Raw genomic sequence first — 20,493 nt, 5'->3', positions numbered from 1 at the left:
CCAGTTGGTATCTGGAAATAAGTGTCTAGAAAATCAACCAATGGGCCGGCTCCGTGGCTTAGCAGTTAAGTGGGCGCGCTCCACTGCTGGCGGCCCAGGTTAGGATCCCGGGCGCCCACCAACGCACCGCTTCTCTGGCCATGCTGAGGCCGTGTCCCACATACAGCAACTAGAAGGATGTGCAGCTATGACATACAACTATCTACTGGGGCTTTGGGGGGAGGGGGAATCAACCAAGAAAAAGAGAGACATGCAAATAAACTAAAATTCCTAAAGGAACTGTAACTACTATGGAAAATAAATGATAAATCTAATAATTCTTTGATCCAACCTTGTTTAAAATTGTAAGAAATTAAAAGTAAACTCCTAGTTTCCCCCACACGACCTCATCCCCATTGGTAGTTACTCTCCATTCCCCCTTACACCCAGCCCTAGGCAATCACTAATCTTTCTGTCTTATAGATTTGCCTGTTCTGGATATTTCATGTAAAAGGAATCATACAATATGTGGTCTTTTGTATCTGGCTTTTTTCACTTAGCACAGTTGTCAAGCTTCATTCATGTTGTAGCCTGTGCCAGTATGATTCCTTTTTATTGCTGAGTAATGTTCTGTGATAAATACACTACATTTGCTTTTAGGTTGTTAGCCTGCCAAAACCTTGCTTGTTTTTCTGTCCTCTGGCAGCAGTTTTCTGTGGGTGCAGAGCCCAGATTCTCAGCCTCCTTGTTCCCAGAATTGGCAAATAAATACCAAAGGTGAAAGTAGCTCAGAAGACCGGCTCAGCCTCTGTGGTTCCTCACCCTCTGAAGTCTTAGCCCCTCTGGTTCTCACTGCCTTAGCAGCTCTCTGATTATTGTATTTTATGTACTTTTCACACTTTGCTCAGGAAATGCTGTTCTACTGCTACTGTTGCATCCATCTTGGATTCAGAAATCTCAAATCTATTTTTTTATTAGAATTGTTAGAGATTAATTTCCTGATTTTAAAAGATTCCTGGTTCCCCCTTTTTTAATCAGTCAGCTGTTAACAAACTCTCCTCTTTTGCAGCTATCTAGCCATGATGGGGTTCTGCCTGGCTTGTGGATTTGAGTTGCTGCTGCTGTTATTCAGGATCTTTGGACTAGAATCAGAACGAATGAATGTATGATTTCTGCTATATCAGAGGAGGTGCAAATATCCATAATCAAACATTGATTTTGCTAACACATTTTTAGGACTTGCTTCCTTTATGTAAGTTCAAGCATTTATGAATTCAAGAGTTTGCTGGTCCAGTGTAAAAAATGCATTGTAACTGTTTCAAATAAAATAGATAAGGCTTTGACAGTTTAGTTACTGTGGTCTAGTCCTTGAAAAAGAAGCATTAAATACTGTTATTGTTCTCAGAAGGAAACTTTTAAAATTGAATGATTGTATCTAACATGCTTTGAGCAGAAATATTTCTAGTTTGACAAACCCCCTAGGTGATATGCCCTGGGTGAGGGGAGCCTTGGGCTTGAGGAGGATGGGCCAGTGGGAGACAGTGGAGTGTGGGAATGTGTGTGTGTGGGCAGGGCCAGGACTCTGGTGAGGCATTTGTGGGGCCGCCAAAAAAATCAGTAATCGAGATAAATAATAGTTTAATGCAGTATTTTTAAAAATAATAAATTAATGCAAAAAATCCATGATGAACAAGATACCAAAATTTTAAATAAAGATCAGTATTACTCATTTTTCCTTTTGCCACATGCTCTAATATACAGCACCGTTTCTTATTCTGTCTTCTACTTACTTTGGGTTTAATTTGCTCATGTTTTTCTTGTTTCTTAAGGTAAAAACGTAGACAGTTGATGTTCTTACCTTTTAAATATAAGCACTTTTTAAAGTTATAAATTTCCCTTTAAGTACTCTTAGCTGCATCCTAAAGATTTTGATGTTCTGTTTTTATTATGAGTCTGTTCTAAACATTTTCTAATTTCTTTTTTGATTGTTATTTGACCAGCGGTGTGTTATTTGGAAAGGATTGTTTACTTGCTAAATATTGGTGACTTCACTAGATATTCTTTCTTTAAAATAGTTACTTTTTATTTTCATTTATTATTTTGAACAGAAATATACATGGTACAAAATTCAAATGAATATGCGATGAATCATAAATCGCCCCTTCTTTAACCCTGTTTTCTTTCTACTGTATTCTCTCTCTAGAAGATTCACTGTTCATAATTGTGTAACCTTCCAGATATGTTCTGTGCATACACAAGGAAGTGCATATGTACATGTGTTTTTCTTTTGCTTTACCCCGAAATGTCACACTGTACAGACTCTTCTATACCTTGTTTTTTTTTGTTTTTTTGGTGAGGAAGATTAGTCCTGAGCTAACATCTGTTGCCAGTCCTCTTCTTTTTGCTGAGGAATATTGGCCCTGGGCTAACATCCGTGCCCATCTTCCTCTCCTTTATATGTGGGATGCCTGCCACAGCATGGCTTGATTAGCGGTGCTTAGGTCCGCGCCCGGGATCCCAACCTGCAGACCCCGGGCCACCAAAGCAGAGCACGCAAACTTAAGTGCTATGCCACCGGACCGCCCCTATACCTTTTTTTATTACTTAAAAAATATATATCTTGAAAATCTTTGCATTTTAGGACTGAGAGTTGCCTTACTCTTTTTATATTATGCTTTTTTCATTAATGAGTATTTTCCAATGTCAATTAAAAATTTTCAGCAAACATAATTTTCCAAACTTGATTGACTTATTCCCCTTCTATTGATAGAAGATGTAGGCTGTTCCAAGTTTTTCAGTATTTTAAATAAACCTGTGGATCATTTAAGCCTCGAACTGCCTTAAACCTTAAAGGAGATTATTGGAAGTTTCATAGACCAATCTACTAGAAGCTGGAACTGTGGGTACTGTGACTTACGTGCTTGTCTTCTCTCCTGGGCTCTGCACTCTTGAGGGGCTGGGTCTCTGTCCCAATTATTTTGGGATGCCTAGTGCTCAGTTCATTGCACCAGCACAGAAAATGCAGAGTAATGCACTAATAATGAAGTTCTCTCAAAGCCCTTCATGTTTATAATACTTCTTATAACTACTGTGAAAGGTAGATGCTATTTTTAACTTTAACTGATGAGAAAACCAAGTTATAGAGAGAGGTTAAAAAAAAAAGTGCCTGAGGTCACATATCTAGTATGTGCCCAGGTTGGGATTCAGGAAATACTTGAAATAAACTGAATGGACAACACTGAGCTTTGAGGTTTAAGATGAAATGATTTGGGCTTTGGAGTCCCATGTGGCTTTGACATTTTCAAGGGCTGACTTATCCCAAGTCCTTTACCTCTCTGTGCCTGAATTTCCTCTTTCTTGAAAATGGTATATTTATCAGTAATTATCTCAAAGTTTATTAAGGATTAACTTTTTTTGAAAAGCCACATAAAGCCCCCTTGTACAGTGTTGGACGAGCATCACGTCCTTGGTCAACAACTGGTTATTGTCTTTCTCTTTTTCCCGCTTCTTGCACTTTAGGTACATTCCTAACATCTCAAAGCATTTTTCCTCACCTACAAAAGTAGATGTAATTATATCATATTTGCTGATTTGTTATAAGATATAAATGAGATTCACTCTTTTAAAGGGATTTTAACATTTTTTAAGTTTTTTTATTGTGATAAAAACATATAACATAAAATTTATCATCTTAACCATTTTTAAGTATACACTTCAGTGGTATTAAGTATATTCACATTGTTGTGAAACAGATCTCCAGAACTTTTTATCTTACAAATCTGAAACTCTGTACCCATTAAATAACTCCGTTTTTCCCCTTTCTCCTGTTCCTGGTAGCTACCATTCTACTCTCTGTTACTATGAGTTTGACTACTTTAGATACTTCAAATAAGTAGAATCATACAGTATTTGTGTTTATTTCACTTCACATAATGTCCTCAAGCTTCGTTCATGTTGTAGCACGTGACAGGATTTCCTTCCTTTTAAAGGCTGAATAATATTCCGTTGTATATATACACTATGTTTTATTTCTCCATTCAGCCATCTATGGACACTTGGTTTGCTTTCACCTCTTGACAGAGTGCTGCTAGGAACATGGGTGTGCAAATATCTGTTCAAGACTCTCCTTTCATTTGTTTTGGATGAATACTCTGAGTGGAATTGCTGAATCATATGGTAGCTCTATTTTTGGCTTTTTGAGGAGCCTCCATACTGTTTTCTGTAGCAGTTGCACTATTTTACATTCCCACCACTGGTGCACAGGGCTTCCAGTTTCTCCACATTCCTGGCCAACACTTGTTATTTTCTGTTTGTGTGTTTTAATAGTAATCATCCTAATAGGTGTGAAGTTGGTTTTAACACTTTTTAATGATAAAAAATTTGAGGTATAATTGGAAAAATGCCTCCATAAATTACTTGCTAAGTTGGAACAATAGCTCTTGATACCAGTGTGACAAAGCCAAAAGCATAGAGAAAGGCAATGACAAAACCAGCCACTGTGTGGCTGTGTTTGGAAAGAAGAGAAGCTATCTCATTTATGTCTCTACTCAGAATACGGCTAGAGTAAGGCTTAATGGATCCATTCTAGATGCTACTGATATTTCTTGAAAGCTGCATATAGAGTCAAATTGTAGAAACAGTTTCCTTCTTCAGGTCATAATGAGGGATCATTTAAAGTGTAGATTGTTGATTTGTCACTCTAGCTGAGGCATGTAGTTTGTATAAGAGACTCACATTCACCACCAGAGGTCCTCTGGACACCAGCCGCCCTTCCTACTAGAGCTGTGTGACGGCCGCTGCAAAGCCTGATTTCTAAGCAGCAGCCCAGCGTGGAATGGCAGTCCTTTGGTACTGTTGCTATTTATTAAATAAGGTGAGTGATCAGAGTAGGGATAAATTGGATGTGTAAGTTAAAAAAATTTACGGTGATGAAATGATAAAATAAGTTGAATGTGTATATGCACGTTCAGTAAAATAAAAATGTCAAAGTTGGTTTGAGGAGTGGATGAAAAACTACTTGATTGCCTTTTGGTTGGTCAATATAAACAAAAACCCCTCTGTTTTATAACATACATAGTTAGCATGAAAATTTTGGTGAGTTTCTTGTCCTGTCCTCTGTTATGATGCTTCTAGCACTATATTTGGAAAACTAAAGTGGCATCTCCTTACAGATTTTAGGAGTCGTCTTATTTTTCTTTTAAACTTGATGACGATTAACCTCCCAGCAGTTTCTAAACCTAGTATTTAGCTTTGATCTCCTATATGGCAAAACAAATAAGAAATGGCCATTAATTAGTGTCTGTGAAAATACTTGTTCAATATTGTTTGGATTAATAATAAGTTCAGAATTTTCTGCCTTTTTGTAATTGCATTTTCTCTTTTATTTCGTATATCTCAGTGCTGCTTAATTCACTAGTTCTATTTCCTGGTGATTTTGATGCATCTCTCAGGTACTGGTTACATGTCCAGCATGTACTGCGATAGCTCGTAACTGAGTTTGTACCAGGGCAGGATTGCTGACACCAGATGACTGTCACATGAGCTTCAGGATTTGGTGAATTAGGGTTTTGCACAGCGATGAGAGCAGCTGATCTATCTTATATTCTGTCTGTGGGCACGTTTCTTCTCTTCCTTCCTTTGTCTCTTTGGACCTCACTGTGATTCAGGCATCCTCTGTAGGCTGAGTGAGGCCTGAATCTCTCTGGAAACCTTTGCAGCATCTAGAGGTAGATGACGTTATAGGTGGTGGTTTGTGTGTGTGGGCTGGCTGGTGTTCAAGTGCAGGTGCATATCCCAGCCCTGCCACTGACCAGTTAGCTGTGATATTAGTATGTTACTTAATTTCTCTGTTCCTCAATTTGTTCACATGTCACATGTGGGTTATAACATCATCTACCTTAGTTGGTTGTTGGAAGTATTATTTGAGAAAATAGGTGTAAGGCACTGTAGCACATTGGTGAGGAATGCAGACTAGAGTCTGACTGCCTGAGTTTGATTTCCAGCTTTGCTACGTAGAAGTTCTGTAACCTTGAACAAGTTACTTAGCTCTCTGTGCTTCAATTTCTTCATCTGTGAAATGGGAGTAATAGAATCTACCTCATGGGGTTAGTTATTAATAACTAGGTGAGTCAGGATTTTAAAAGTACTTAGAACAGGGCTTGGCACGTAGTAAGCATTAACTTGGTGTCATCATTATATCGTCATCATTATTTTTCATTATTATCAGTGTCTCTAGTATGCTGTTTTGTAACTGGCATGTAGTCAGTACTCAATAAGTGTTAGGTATTGTCATTGTCCTTGTTTTACATGTGAACAGACTGAGGTTCTGGGTGGTGAAATGATTCTTTCTTTGTCTCACAGGTAGAACTGGGGCCCCTTTGCATCTTCCAGTTACAAATTCAGGTTCTCCCTCAGCTTCCCCGGGGTTCCTCCAGAGAAGCGGAGGGAGGTGTAGTAATTATTATGAAGCTTTGCAGGGAAAGCAAATAATACCAATACCATCACCTTTTGAAGAATGTTGTGTTGAGACCTATTGTCTATTTGTCTTCAGAAGGTGATTATATCCTTTATTATGACTAAATTTCTTTAGTCCCCACCAAGTCATAATTTTTGTTGATAGAGTAAAATTTTCAGAAAAATTATTTCTGTTTTTATGGTGGTAACAGTGAGACACAATGACACAGAAATGATAATTCTATGAGTCTTAAATGAAGTAAGCTTAGAATAGGATACCTAACTTGTGGAAGTTAGGGTATATTGTAATTATCAGTTGCTAATGGAGGGTACCATATTCTAAAAGTGTTGATTTTGTTTAAATCGGTAACTCTTGATTCAAACATTAAAGAGGCAAGAGAAGATAAATTTTGAATTATGTATATATAATATGAATTATATTTTTCTTTTGCATTCCTCCTATTAGCTGACATAAAAGCATTTACCAACACTTGACTCTTCCAAGAAGTATTGTCCTGAAGTTTTGGTGTTACTTAAGGCAAACAAATAAAACCATAGACCTATATGAGAAATGTGAAAGTCAGACTTGTGTTTTTGTGATCTGCTGTTGGTGACATTTATAAGCAGTTTGTTTCTTAATAGTTCTTTCCCAGTGACTTTCTCATTTAGGTGAGATTTCTGTAGGGAAGCCAGATTGGACAAAATTGTATAGTGTATCAAGGGTTTTGGAATTACTTTTTCTGCTTTCTCATCTTGCTCATAGCGTTGTTTGTTAGCCTTCTAGTAACTTTTATCTAATCTCACACGCTGTTGTCATTTTTGCTCTAGTAAATTTGCAGTGGAAGTTCTGATAGGAGTATCAATACTACAGTTGCGTGATTTCTCTTTTATGTGGGATGGGAAGAGGCGGTCCATGTGGTTTTCTTAGATTTTGTCAATTTTTCTTCTTCCATTCTTATATTCTTGCAAAAGCAAGGTTTTCACCTTATTCAGTAACTATTTATCAAGCCCCTGTGCTGAGTCTTGGAGGTGAAGCAGTGCTCAAGACCGAGGCAGGCCCTGCTCTCACTGAGCCTAGTCTCCAGCTCTGACGTCTAGAATGTCTAGATAGCTCCTCGGTAGCTGTGGTCTATAAAGCAAAGTAGAAATTCCCTCTGCCTTCTGCTCATTACCTATGGGTGACAGAAGGATGTGTGGAATCTGGCCTCCATGTCTTACTAACCATTTTAGTGATAAGGCCCTGGAGACATTATGTCCAGAACAGACAAAACTCCTTCCTGCCGTGGAGGTTGCCTTGTAGTGGGGACAGCCAGACAGTAAACTCAGTGTACAAACAGGTCGTGGGGTATTTCAGAAGTTGTGAGTGCTGTGGGAAAAGCGAAGCAGGGTGAGGGTGTGGACCATGCAATTTTAGACGAGGTGGTCTGAATAGGCCTCGTGGAGTAGGTGACATTTGAGCAGAGACTTGGCAGAGGAAAGGGAGTGAGCCATGTGGATATCTGAGGCAAGAGTGTCCCGCCTAGAGGGACAGGCAGTGTAAAGGCCCTGAGGTGGGTGCATGCCTGGCATGGCCAGAGGATAGCAGGGGGGTCAGTGGGGTTGCAGCCAAGGAAACCAGGGGAGCAAGGAAATGAGGCTGAGATGTAGGGTGTAGACAGGAGAGGGGCCGCCTCGAACGGGGCCTTGCAGACTGTGCTAAGTGCGTAGGTGCCTGTTCTGGGAGGACTGGGAAACTGTCACTGAGTTGTAGCAGAGGAGTGAAGTGGTGTGATGGGTGCTTTGCAAGGGTCAGTGCAGCTGCTGCTTGAGGGTGGAGTGTAGGGCAGCAAGACGGAAGCAGAGACCAGGAGGAGCCCTGTAGCTGTGTTCCAGGTGGAAGCGGGCAGCAGCCTGACATGGGAGAAGTACATGGTTTGGATATATTTTGAAGGCAGGGACAATGGGATTTGCGTGGACTGCTTTGAGGTAAGAGAGAAAGAGAGGAGTCCAGGATGACCAAGGTTTGGGGTCTGAGCAAATAGTAATCTTTCTTGTGAATTTTAATTAAGAGTTTACTTGTGAAGTAGGACTTCTGGAGTTGCTTTCAGCTGTACTAATACTATAAGGAGTTTGTTTTAAAAATTACAGAAGTTTTTAATGAATGATGGCCTTTATATCAGTATATAGAATTTCATAAATAAGAGCATAAAGGGACTACTTTGTTCACTTATGTTGCCATTAACTGTAGGTCATTCCCGTTCTGTGTCATGGATTGGGAATTTAAAAGCATAATTTGTTTTCAAATTTAGCAAGAAGAAAATAGTAACGACCTCACCAAGCTAGCTAGTACTTGGGTAATTTTTCAGCTCTTTGGCCTCAGGCAAGTTGCTTCACCTCTCTGAACCTCACTTTCCTCTTCTGTAAAAATGGGGAAGGAACTGCTTTGCTGGGATTACGTTAAGGAGTAAACATGATTGTTTTATATATAAAAACATCTGGCACAGTAGCCGCTGCGTAGTTGCGCTTTTTTATTGTTGGCAGTGGCAGCTTCCTCCTCTTCCGCTCTCTCGCTGTCATCTGCCCTTGCTTGCAGTGGCCTGATCGGTTCTTAACTTTTCTGTGGCTCCTGCTTGCGTCTGGGCTCTGCTTCATCAGTCAGCCGCTGTGCTCTCTGGCCTGGAGGAATTTATGCTTCTCTGTATCTCGTCGTCTTTTATACCCTCAGGACCTTGTACGTCAGGAGGGGATATTTGGATATTGAAATAAAATATAAATTAGTTTGGTGGGGTGGGAGAGAAAGCTGCCATCCACTGGTTACTTGAAAATCAGAAACAGCTTTTCCTCTTCCTCATTCTCCACACTCACTTTCTACATCCTAAAAAGTTCCCGAGTCTGTCTCTTGTCCTTTCCTCCAGTGCCCCTGCATTAGCCCTAGCCTCTCTCTTCTCTGGGCAGGTGGTACCGTGGCATCTATCCAGTCTGGCTCAAAAACCCTTTTGGGGCGTGGTATATGTGAAGACCTCTGGCTTCCTGGGTAGTGGGTGGGCTCACTGATGCTGTCCTCTTCCTGCTTGTATGACCCTGTCTTCACTTGTCTTTAAAAGGGATGTGACAGCACTGATTGTGCTTAGATGTGAAGATTAGAGGAATTGCTCTCTGATATGTAGAATATCGTCGGTAACTCGTAAAGGTAGCTTTTATTTTTTAACTTTGGAGAGTCGTAAGTTCCAAGAGAGACTCACAGTTTGCTTGGGTTATTTGCACAGTCTGTTAGTTGATGGTTCAGATTAAGCCCTAAGCCATTCTCGTGGGGCTGAGCCAGGTGTCAGACTCGTCCATGGGTTGCTTTGGTGCTTCCCGTGGCAGCAGTAGGCCTTCATCTGCTGGCTCTCCTCAGTCATGGTGGAAGCAGACGGTATTTTTCATGTATTCTGATTGGTCTATCTGCTTGTTTCTTCTGTTCTTTTTCTAGCTTGGTTGCCTGTGCTTTTCTGGAGCTCTTGTTCTTCCCAGTGTTGCCTGGGGTCAGAGTTCACACTGGTGAATGATGTGTTTTCACTGGGGCGTATAAGAGGTCACTTGAGCTCTGGCTACTATTAGGAGCCTGGAGACAAAGCCATCATCAAGAGGAGCATGTTAGAAACGAAACCAACTGTCCGGTGGCGTCACTGGACACAAATGCATACCTTTTCTCAGACTTTGTTTAGTTCTTGTTTTCAGAAGTTAGTGATTTCATAAAGCCTCGGTCATGTTCTCAGTTAAGTAAAGTATTTGATTTTTTATTAGTTTATGGGATTTACTACTAACAAAATCACTTATACATTAGGAGAGCTAAACTGTGTGGAGCTTGAATGTGTATTACGTATGCTCAGACAACAAAAGCCCCAGCATCCTAGTTGCTTATTATCTTACTGCTCAAGTGGAATGTGTTCAAATTACTAAATTTTTTAGATGTCCTTGACTATGGCTCAGTCTGAATAGAAAAAATGAGTAGCTTTGCATTTTTTTTAAAAAGTTGCTAGGACAGGTTGTTATTTTTCTGTCCTACTTCTTCAGTGAGTTTATTACTCACTTATATTTTGAAGCTAAGAAAAGAAACCATGCATCTTGTATCTCTCAGTATTCCCTAAGCTAATTTTAAAAGAATCTGGCAACCTCAAATTCTTGTTTTTATGTCTTCTAGTTTTTATGAATTTACAAACTTAATACTAAAGTATCAATCTGGAAAAATGTTTTACCTCAAAAATAGAGTTCCTCTGGACATATTTTTTACAGACTTGTTTTTAATGTTGATCAGGATGTTTTTTCAAAATTATTCTTATTTCATCAAGGTAATTATTTTAACTGTAAGGTCAGAATTAGGCTGGGAAAATGCCAAAAGCATGACTTTGAAAACAAACGTGGTTTGAGGAGCCATCTACAGACATGGCTGGGTCAGACTTGATTTGTAGCTTACTCAATTTTAGGACTGCCTGTCAGGTTTGTAAACAGGAGTCTGCCAGATGAATTGAACACAAGGGTGAGATTAGCATATTAATAAGGTGCTGGCTACTGGCTGCCTTTTTCTCCTCCCTCTTTCCCTCTCTCCCCTCCCTCTCTCTCCCCTTCCCTGAATGAATCTAGGAACACAGACCCATGGGGTCACGTTACTAGCTGGTTTCATTCTGTTCAGTAGCTTAATCTGGCCAGGATGGTCTGTGTTTCAGATTGCGGAAGCACGAGAAGATTCTGTAACTGAGAGGAGATTCTGTAACTGAGAGGCATTCTTCAAGCTGCTGGAAAGTATTACAGAAGGAACACCTCCCAATTTTGCTTCAAGCTCTGAGAAAAAGGAGCACACAGGGGAAACTTAGTCTTGCTTGTGGATCAAAGCAAATCCTGTGGGAGCGATGAACTGGGACTTGGTGTGCGGACTCCTGGCTTGATCTTTATAGGACTGAGTTTATGTTGTTGGAACTGGCGGGCCGAGGGGCCCTGAAACCAGCAGGTGCCATCTGTATGGAGAAGAGCGGCTGTAGTCCATTTCCAATGTGTTGGGCTAAAGGTATAAATAACTTAAAAATCTGTTCAGTTTAAATTTTATTTAAATTCATTCTTTTGCACTAAAAAGGTGGATAAGAGTTTTTCAGAATTTATTTCAAGTAGACTTGTAATTAAATTTAAGGAAAAAATGGAAATTGGTGTGGTATGGGTGTGCAATTATTGCATAAAACCAATTAGACAGCTTTTCAAATAGTAAATAAAATTACAGTCTGTCAAACAGTAAATAAAATAGTAAATTCCGTTTTTATGGAAATGCATTTTAAGTGAGTAAACTGTCTTATTTTTGCTCTGTCCCATGTCTTTTAAAGTTTTATGTTGTGTGTTTTAATCAAGACATCCATATTCGTTCTGTGATGTGGGAGTTTTTCAAGAATAAAGAGACTAATTTTAACTTATAGGACTGTAAGAAAAAAGAGTAACATGAATTTTCATATTGCAAAAATTGATTTTCTTTACTCTCTGTAAAGATTGTGTATTTGATTTGAAACTCCATATTATTGTAAGATGGGCTTATCCCTAATGGTCAGCAATGCTGTGAATAAACAATTTTCCATTTTAGTGTTGTTAGGGTTTTTATTTATATAAAAATATAAAATGTGGCATTTTCATTGTAACAATACAGTATTTTGGAAGCATGTTTAGAAGTTAAAAATGCCATATAAAGCATGTATGAAAACATTTAGCTGCTTTGTTTAAAGTAGTAGTGAATATTTAACCTGAGAGATAAAGTCCTTAATGAAGAATTTAATACATGTATTTATTATTATTTTAAAAAATATATTTAAATATCATGTTACTCCACTTAGAAAAGGTGTTTAAAAGGAGGAAGCTGCACTTGGTAAAGAGCTGTGGTATTGTAAGCAGAGCTTCAGACTGAGTCGGTTCAGTGCTTCGGTTAGCAGTTTTAGTACCACCAGGATATTGATGTGTCAGCACCAAACTACAGTTTCACCATTACAGTGGTTTCCATTTATTGAGTTGTCGTCATCATCTATTAATTCTTTTCTAGGCTTTTAAACATTTCCAAAACATGATGTTTGAACTCTTTTAGTAGGATGCTCTCTGAACAAAGCACCTGGCACTTGATTATATAATAAGATCTTCAGAGTAAAGAGTTTGCGGAGTTAAATTCAAACTCCTGAATTTTAAAGGATGTTGGGTATGGGAACTTTGTAGAATTGCAGTTTCTCACCTCAGGACTGTATACATGATTGAGCATGACTGGTAATGAGTGCTCAGAGGCGAAGAGTTCTATACTTGTTGAAAGTTTGGTCTTTTCCTAGACTTGCTGGGATTCGTTTGCATAATGCCACCTCCATTGTGTGATAGCTCTCTGTTAGCCCTGATCCTTAACAGTAAGGCTCTGATTTCGCTCACAGAAAGCTAAGCTAGATTCAAGATCTATGAATCCAGTAGCAATGTGATATTAAATAATCAGCTACTGGATTTTTTAAAAATTCGAAGTGACTTGAGAAATATGAACTTTGGAAGAAAAGAGAGATTGTAGTGTTTTTGTTCATCCCAAGTAATTGATCCAGACAACTTATTTTTCTGTTATGTTTGCGGACTGGCAGAGCAAATGAGTAGAGGCGTTTTTAACTGAAATGTCATTTTGATAGAGGTCAGGGTTAGGCACGAGAGCAGAGCTCAGACATGCAGAAGATGGGAAAAGGTAAGACAGCATCCAAGTCAGAATCAGTCTGTTTGTAGGGCTGGAGCAGGTCATCTCCATAGGTGAATGTTTTTGTGTTTAGATTGTTCAGGAGGAGGTTCTGACAACACTAAGGAGCTTGTTCCCTTCGCGGGGCAGAGCACACTGCTTCCACAGTGAGCACGCTGCACGCAGGCATCTTGGTGCACTTCCTCTCCCCTTCTCGGCTTACCCTTTTGCACCAGGACAGAAAGGCAGGAAACCTTAGGTTTTTATTCTGGTTAATTTCGCTATGTGTTAAAGACAACGATATTGGTCTATAGGAATTGGCTGAATTGGTTATTTTCAAGCATAAAAGTTACGACTTGTAGATAAAGACTAAAAAACTCTAATCCAAAGAGTATCCAAATCTCTACTTGCGGTTAGACATTCTAAACCTCACATTTGATTTTGTCAGTCACATTAACCTCAAAAAACAGCTATGTCCCAATTTAAGAAGACAATTTAATAAGTATAAAATACTTATTAGAACAGGCTAAAAATAATAGAACAGACCTATATTTGTATACTTTGAATTGAAACCTTTAAAGTATTCTTAAAACACTATGGGATCTTTTCTATAATAAAGTTTATGGTACTGTTGAATTTGGTGTAAAGAATCCACCTTAGATCCCACCCATGGAAGATTATATTTTAACATATTTAAGAGGACTTTGTCGAAACATGTGTTCAACTATATCATAATTTCCTAGGCTTAAAGAGACTTTCAATTCAGAGTATTGAAGTAAATGTAAATGGTCACAGTGCTGTGTTTGATTGCAAGGCTTTTGAATTCAGAAAGCCCTGCTTGGATAGTTTTTTGGTTATATCAGTATATACATTATTTGTTTCATCTTTTTGGAAGATTGGGAAGGATTAAAGAGAGATCAGAGATTGGTTGTGAGGAATAAGTGTGTTTGTTGATTTTTTCTATATCTTGTAGTAGTGGATTGAGATTGAATATACTATTAATAGTTCGTTTGTGCAGTTCTGGATCCTGTGGTTGAAGTCATGCTTTTTCTGTATCAATATTTTAAACTCCATCCATCCATCCAAATTGCTTTGTGTACAGCCCACCTTCCCTTCTGTGTCTCAGATTCCAGTGGTTAACTGCTTGTTGATATCTACATGGGTATTTTTCATAAGCATCTGATACTTACCTGCCAGAGATGAGCCCCTTAGTTTTTGCCCCTGAAATCTGTTCCTCCCCAAATCCTCCCTGTCTTAATAAACATATTGGACCCCATCCATGCAGTTATTCATGTCACAGACTCAGGATGCCTCTCTGACACCTCCTTCCATGTATAATGAATCCATCTTTTTATCCTGATGATTCTGTATACAAAATAATTCTTGAATTCCTCACCTTCTGCCTGTGTCTGTGGCATCCACTCTGGTGCATGCCACCTTCATGTCTCTCTGGGCTGTGGGAGTTGCTTCCTGTTGATCTTCCTGTTTCCTCACACGTTCATCCTTCACACGACTGCCACAGTGACTTTGTAGAAACGTAAATCCAATGTTATTCTCTTTTTTTTTTTTTAAGATTTTATTTATTTATTTTTTCCCCCTAAAGCCCCAGTAGATAGTTGTATGTCATAGCTGCACATCGTTCTAGTTGCTGTATGTGGGACTCGGCCTCAGGATGGACGGAAAAGTGGTGCCTCGGTGCGCGCCTGGGATCCGAACCCGGGCCACCAGCATCGGAGCGCGCGCACTTAACCACCAAGCCACGGGGCTGGCCCTATTCTCCTTCTTAAGAAACTCCCCAGTGGCTTCTCCTTAGAATTGGATAAATCGCAGATCCTTCACGCGGCCTGCAAGGCCTCACCTGCCCTGGCTTCTCTCCTCTCCTCCAGCTTCAGGCCCTTCGCCTCTTGTGCTCATCAGTGGTGTGGTTATTCTGACTTGTCAGTGCCTTAAATACTCAAAGCTCTTTCCTCTCAGGCCTTTTGCACCTGGGGGTTGCCTCTTCCTGGAACTGTCTTCTCTTCCTTCTCTGCCTAGCTGACCCCTACTCATCTTTTAGGTCTCAGCTTAAATGATCTCTTATCCTTCTCAGTCTAAACCAGTTTCTCTCCGTTATTCCCTCTCTGAGCTTTCTCTTCTGGTCTTGCACAGCATTTACTGTGATTGATCATTATATATTGTATTTATTTGATTTCTGTCTTCTTTGCTAGATGGTAAATGTAACACAGTCAGGGATTATTGGCAAGTAATTGGCACAAATGAATATTACCTTCATGAATGAATCATTCTGTACAGGGTTAACTAATTCACATGCTTTGAAAACAGCTCAGTGAGAGGAGTGAATTGGTCACACATGCTACATTATAGTTCTCTCAGCAGATGTGTCTTGGTCAGGCTCCTCGAGTCTGATAGCTTCCCTGGGAATGACCCCCCTGGTCCTCTGTCGCTCCTGTGGGATCATGGCCATCAGGTCTGACAGATTGCGGAGCTAACTGACTCGTGGAGGAGACAGATTAAAAATGTATTTATATGGAAGCATATAAATATATAATTATATTTATGTAAATATCTAGATATCTATAAATTTATAGTAAAAGGTATTAAATGTTGTCCAGAGTGACTAAGTTTTATGAGCACACAGCCCAGGGAACAACTCATGGTGCCTGGCACGTAGTAGGCCCTCACTGCAGGCTGAGCTGAGTTCCAGTCCGTTCTCCCCCTACCCTGATGTCCGGTGATGTCACGAGAGACTGCCCGCCTGTCTGCTTTTATCTCTCCCACGGTGCCTCTAATAGGCTCCAGCCGCATAGCTGTATGGGCAGTTAGTTTTGTGAAAGGACCCTGCCGGGTTATGCCTCTTCATGCCCCTTTACGCTTTTGCTGCTCCTTCTGCTCGGAACATTCCTTTCCTTCTTCCTAAATGTGAAACTTTCAGGATTCCACTCCAGCACGTGGCCCATCTCCTCTCTGCCACCTGGACCACAGAGCTGGGCCCTGGCGCCTTTGTGCATTAACTCTGCACACACGGGCAGAGTTAACTCCTTCAGCTTTCTTTGCTTGTCTCGCGTTACTTGGTTGTAAACTTCTTGCAGGCCAGGTTCAGATCTTATTACTTTCTGAATCCATATGGTCAGACACAGCAGCCCTCAATAATTGTTCAGTCAAAAAAAAGTCCTGAATTGGTGGAATCTGGGGTATTTTTCTAAAGGAAGTGATGTTTGATTCAAGTGGAGAGGGTGGGCAGGGTACTCCGTGTATAAGAATTCTGCATGCAAAGGCACTGAGAAATGAAGATGTTTGGGGTGTTTGGGAGGACATGGGCCTTTCCAATGATGACGGTTTGAGCTACATTAAGGTTACTGGAGGGGGGAGTAGGAAAGGCTTGATCTTGCACCCAATTTCTTTGAGGGGTGGGGCTCTTCTTCCTGAGCTGTCACCCTGCCCCTAAAGATTGGTGTTCCCCAGGGTCAGTCCTAGGCCTTTTGTCTTGTCCCCATCCACCTACTTGGCACCCTTCTCCCTCTCCTGGGGAGCCTCATCCCCCTACGTGGCTTTGCACACCTTGTCTGCCTCTGTCCCTCGCTGTCTTTAGCCATAGGTGTCATCTCTCAGCACCTTGAATTCTTCTTCAGGTGGTGGGTGCCTTTCCCTCTGCCTGGGACACCTCTTTCCCCTCAGTTTCCCTGTGGTCCCCTGTGAACCCCTAGCCGTTCCAGCTTGGATTCCTTGATGATTTTCTCTCATAGCGCTCTTTCCTTTGTTAAACTCTTCACGTCACAGTGAATTAATTGTTGGTAAATGTTAGTGTAATGTTTTTGTGTCCCCAGCATGTAGTAGATATATTGAATAAATGAGTTTCTGATAAAGAATCTGAAAGTAATAGGTGTCTCTGTCACTGCAAAGAGGGAATGGAGATGGGGGAGCCAACAAGTAGTGAAGGAAACTTGAAAGTTCCTTAGAACTTAGGCAACGCTTGAAGAAAAATAAGGAAGACAGCTTGGCATGTGTATTCTCTGTGAAGGGTCCATCTTTGCCTCTGATGTCTTAACCAAAAGAACACGGTAAACTCCCTTTTCATTCCTATTTTGAATATTAATAACATCAACTCCCTTGCCCACAAAAATAATACAGTGGGTATTAAAATTTGTCTCTTAAATTCTTTCACTTGTTCTAGTTACATTTGGGAAAGAGGCCGCTAGTTTCCCTAGTATTCTCTTTATATGCAGTTTTAGAGCTTTCAGTTGGATGTATGGTTTTTGCCCAAATATGACCTTCTCAGTGAGGTAGGGAAAATGTGTCCCCAGTTCATGCTTTTTGTCCCCGGCTTCCATCCATCTCTCACCCTCACACCACCACCAAGTCTCCTCAACACTTGGTGTGTCCAGTACATTATGTGGACAATACATTATATGAAAATCCCTGATTGTGTCCTCTTTGACCACCGTATTTAACATGGAACCATCCTCCTGCCATCACCCCTCGCCCTCTTCTCTTTCTCCCTTGCATTTGTCACTATCTAACATACTGTGTGGTTTCTTGTTGGATTGTTTGCTGTCCACAGTGAAATGCACACCCTAGAGGTGAGGAGCCTGCCAGTCCTGCTCGGTGTACATGCCAGTGCCTCATACATAGTGGACTCTTGTAGAGAACAAATGAATCAGTGAAGTAAATCATCTTGTCTGCTTGGAACAACAGAGGTTTAAATCATGAGAAGGAAATAAGAAGGATTATGGAGATTTCTGTGAAAATTAAGAAAACTTTTGCATTCTTTCTAGTGCTTTAATGGTTAGTGACACTGATTTTTAGTGTTCACAAATCTTTGATTTCAGATTCATCTGTAATTGTTTAAACTGTAAGAAATTTATTGTAAATTCAACAGTTTTGTGTATTTCATAGCTTTATCAGTTTTCAAAAAGAAAAATCTTAACTTTAAAACAATTATCACTGAATATTTTAATTTTGTATTTAAGTAAGATTTATGCAAATTTTATAATGTTATTGATGTAGCTCACATAATTTTAGATTTATGTTTAGGTATATATTCTTTAGCTTCTTGAAGTGATACACATTTGTATTTTTATACCTTTCTTCCTGAAAAGTTGTATAAAATGAGTCAAGTTTTAAGTATTTTATAGGAGTTTGATGTTGAAAAGAAACTAGCGGTAGTAAACTTTTTCTTTGGTTTGTTTTGTGGTTCACGTAGCTGTGGTTCATTTTCTGTGTTCTTATTTTCATAGATGGTGGTGAATTTTTTTTACCAGCTGTTCACAGTATTCAGTTGAATTTGCAGGCTTATGGATAGGAAGTTTTACTAGTTACAGCAGTTTCTGGAGTTGAATTACTTTTTTTCCTGTAATATTTTGATGGGCTATGTTGAATCTATAGATCAATTTGGGAGAATGACCTGTGAACAATATCGAGACCTCTGGTGTATCTATCCAATTATGTAGGTCTTTAATTTCTCTTAGCAGTGAGTAGTGGATCTTAGTGTGGAGGTCTTGATGTTTTTTGATGCTATTGTAAAGGACATTTTTTGGTTTTTAAGTTTAATTTTCCAATTCTTGGCCTAGTATATAGAAATAAATTATCTTATTTATCTTGTGGCCTTACTGTAAATTCACTTATTAGTTCTGGTGGTTTACTTGAGCAAGTAGAAAATCCAGAGAAATCTATAATCATGTAATCTGCAAATAAAAATTTCGTTTTTGATTTTTATACCTGTTATTTCTTTGCCCTGTGTTTTTGCCTCCACTGGGACCTTCATTATGGAAGTGGAGAGGGGGCATTCGTGTCTTGTTCCGACCTTGGAAAGAAAGTGCTCAGTGTCAAATGTGATTTAGCTCTAGTTTTGTCTTCGTTTTTTTTTTTGTTTTTATAGATATCCTTTATCAAATTGAAAAACCTTCCTTTTAATTCCTTGTTTTCTGAGAGGTGTTTTTTTTTTTTAATCATGAGAGGGTGTTGAATTTTGTCAAATGCTTTTTCGGAATTGAATTTTTCTGATTGAATTGATCATATGAATTTTTCTGCTTTATTTTTTGTGTGATGAATTATGTTTTAATCCAATCTTGCATTCCTGAGATAAATCCCACTTGATCGTGATGTACTATCCTGTTTATACATTGCTAGATTCAGTATGCAATATTTTGTTTATTATTTTGTCTGTTTTCATGAGGGATATCAGTCTGTAATTTTTTTTCTTGTAATCCTTTTGTCAGGTCTTCATATTAAGGTGCTGCTGTTTTCATAAAACAAGTTGGGAAGTGTTCCCTTATGTTTCCAATTACATGATTAATTTATATAAAGTTTAAAAAACACTAACCTATAGTGACAGTAATGGGAATAGTAGTTCCATTTGGTGGGTGGTATTAATTAGAAAGGGACGTGAAGATAAAGTAGTAATGGAAATGATCTGTATCTTGGTCTGGCTGGTAGTCAGAAGGATGGAGATACACACACATATGTATATGTATGTGTGTGTGTAAAAAGTCATTGAACTGTTCACTTAAGATTTGTGCCTTTTACAAGTTGTACTTTAATACAGAACTATTAAAATTAGACTATAAATGCATCTCCCATTTTAACATTGCATTTCTGAAAATCAGGGATTGTTGTGTTTTGCAAAGGGAAAATTATATACATCAACAGAAAACATTAAACCAGTTTCCTAAAACCCAGTGAAGAGATTATATATAAACAAAATCTAAAATGTAAAATTTTAAATGCTTAAAATTTTGTTTCTTGATTACCAGACAGTATGGTTAACAGTTGCTTTATGTGGAAAATGTGCATGCTATTCACTAAACATTACGTGCATAATAAAGTAATGTAGCATTAAATAAATTTGCTAGAAAAGCATGCAGACAAAAACTTAGAATTAAAAAGAAGGCAATTTCCTAGAATTATGAAGTGAGGAGGAGAATTGAGGCTTGAAGAAAGTTGGGGAAGGAGGCTGAGAGGTTGGAGCAGAGGATTTTGGTGATGAAGGGGCAGCTCGTGCGAAGTGTCATACTGGGAAGAAGTTCCGGAGGTGCTCAGTCATTGCATGTGGCTCTGCAGTTGGGACAGTCTGATGAAGTTCTGGCAGTGGCTGGTGCTTCAGGGTGGAAACAGTGCACACTGGAGCTTTGCTTACGCTCCCATTGTTTATGTTCTGAATGCCGTTGTATGCTACTGTAAGAGGCATCATCCTGTAGCAGTCACTTGCAAGGATAAGTTCCCCACATTGTTTGACACTTTGCTTTTTAAACTCTATAGGTAATTTTGAGGTCCTACAAATTTTATTTGGATTTTAACCTGAGACTTCTTCACACATACTTTTGTTTAAAATTATATATTGAGTTTGGGAGATGTAAATATAAATTTTCCTTATACTTACATTG

The 20,493-nt window shown here is 39.2% G+C and overlaps 1 protein-coding gene across 5 annotated transcripts in view; it reads left to right on the top strand.

Moving 5' to 3' along the window:
• The window catches only part of PTK2 (protein tyrosine kinase 2), a 282,084-nt gene that overhangs the window by 59,259 nt on the left and 202,332 nt on the right, over window positions 1–20,493 (top strand). For 3 of the 5 annotated variants that reach the window (XM_058564996.1, XM_058564995.1, XM_058564998.1), the window contains exon 1: window positions 11,123–11,455. The exons of the other annotated variants lie outside the window; for them this stretch is intronic. In XM_058564996.1, coding sequence (XP_058420979.1) covers window positions 11,356–11,455 — 100 coding nt within the window. In that variant the 5' untranslated portion in view covers window positions 11,123–11,355. Of the gene's footprint in view, window positions 1–11,122; window positions 11,456–20,493 lie in introns of those variants that run through there. 5 annotated transcript variants of the gene reach the window in all.

The sequence above is a fragment of the Diceros bicornis genome, chromosome 21, assembly GCF_020826845.1.
Source record: "Diceros bicornis minor isolate mBicDic1 chromosome 21, mDicBic1.mat.cur, whole genome shotgun sequence".
In the NCBI taxonomy this organism is placed as follows: domain Eukaryota; kingdom Metazoa; phylum Chordata; class Mammalia; order Perissodactyla; family Rhinocerotidae; genus Diceros; species Diceros bicornis.
The sequence above is the reverse complement of the archived record's forward strand: the minus strand, read 5'-3'. Positions and strand labels throughout refer to the sequence as shown.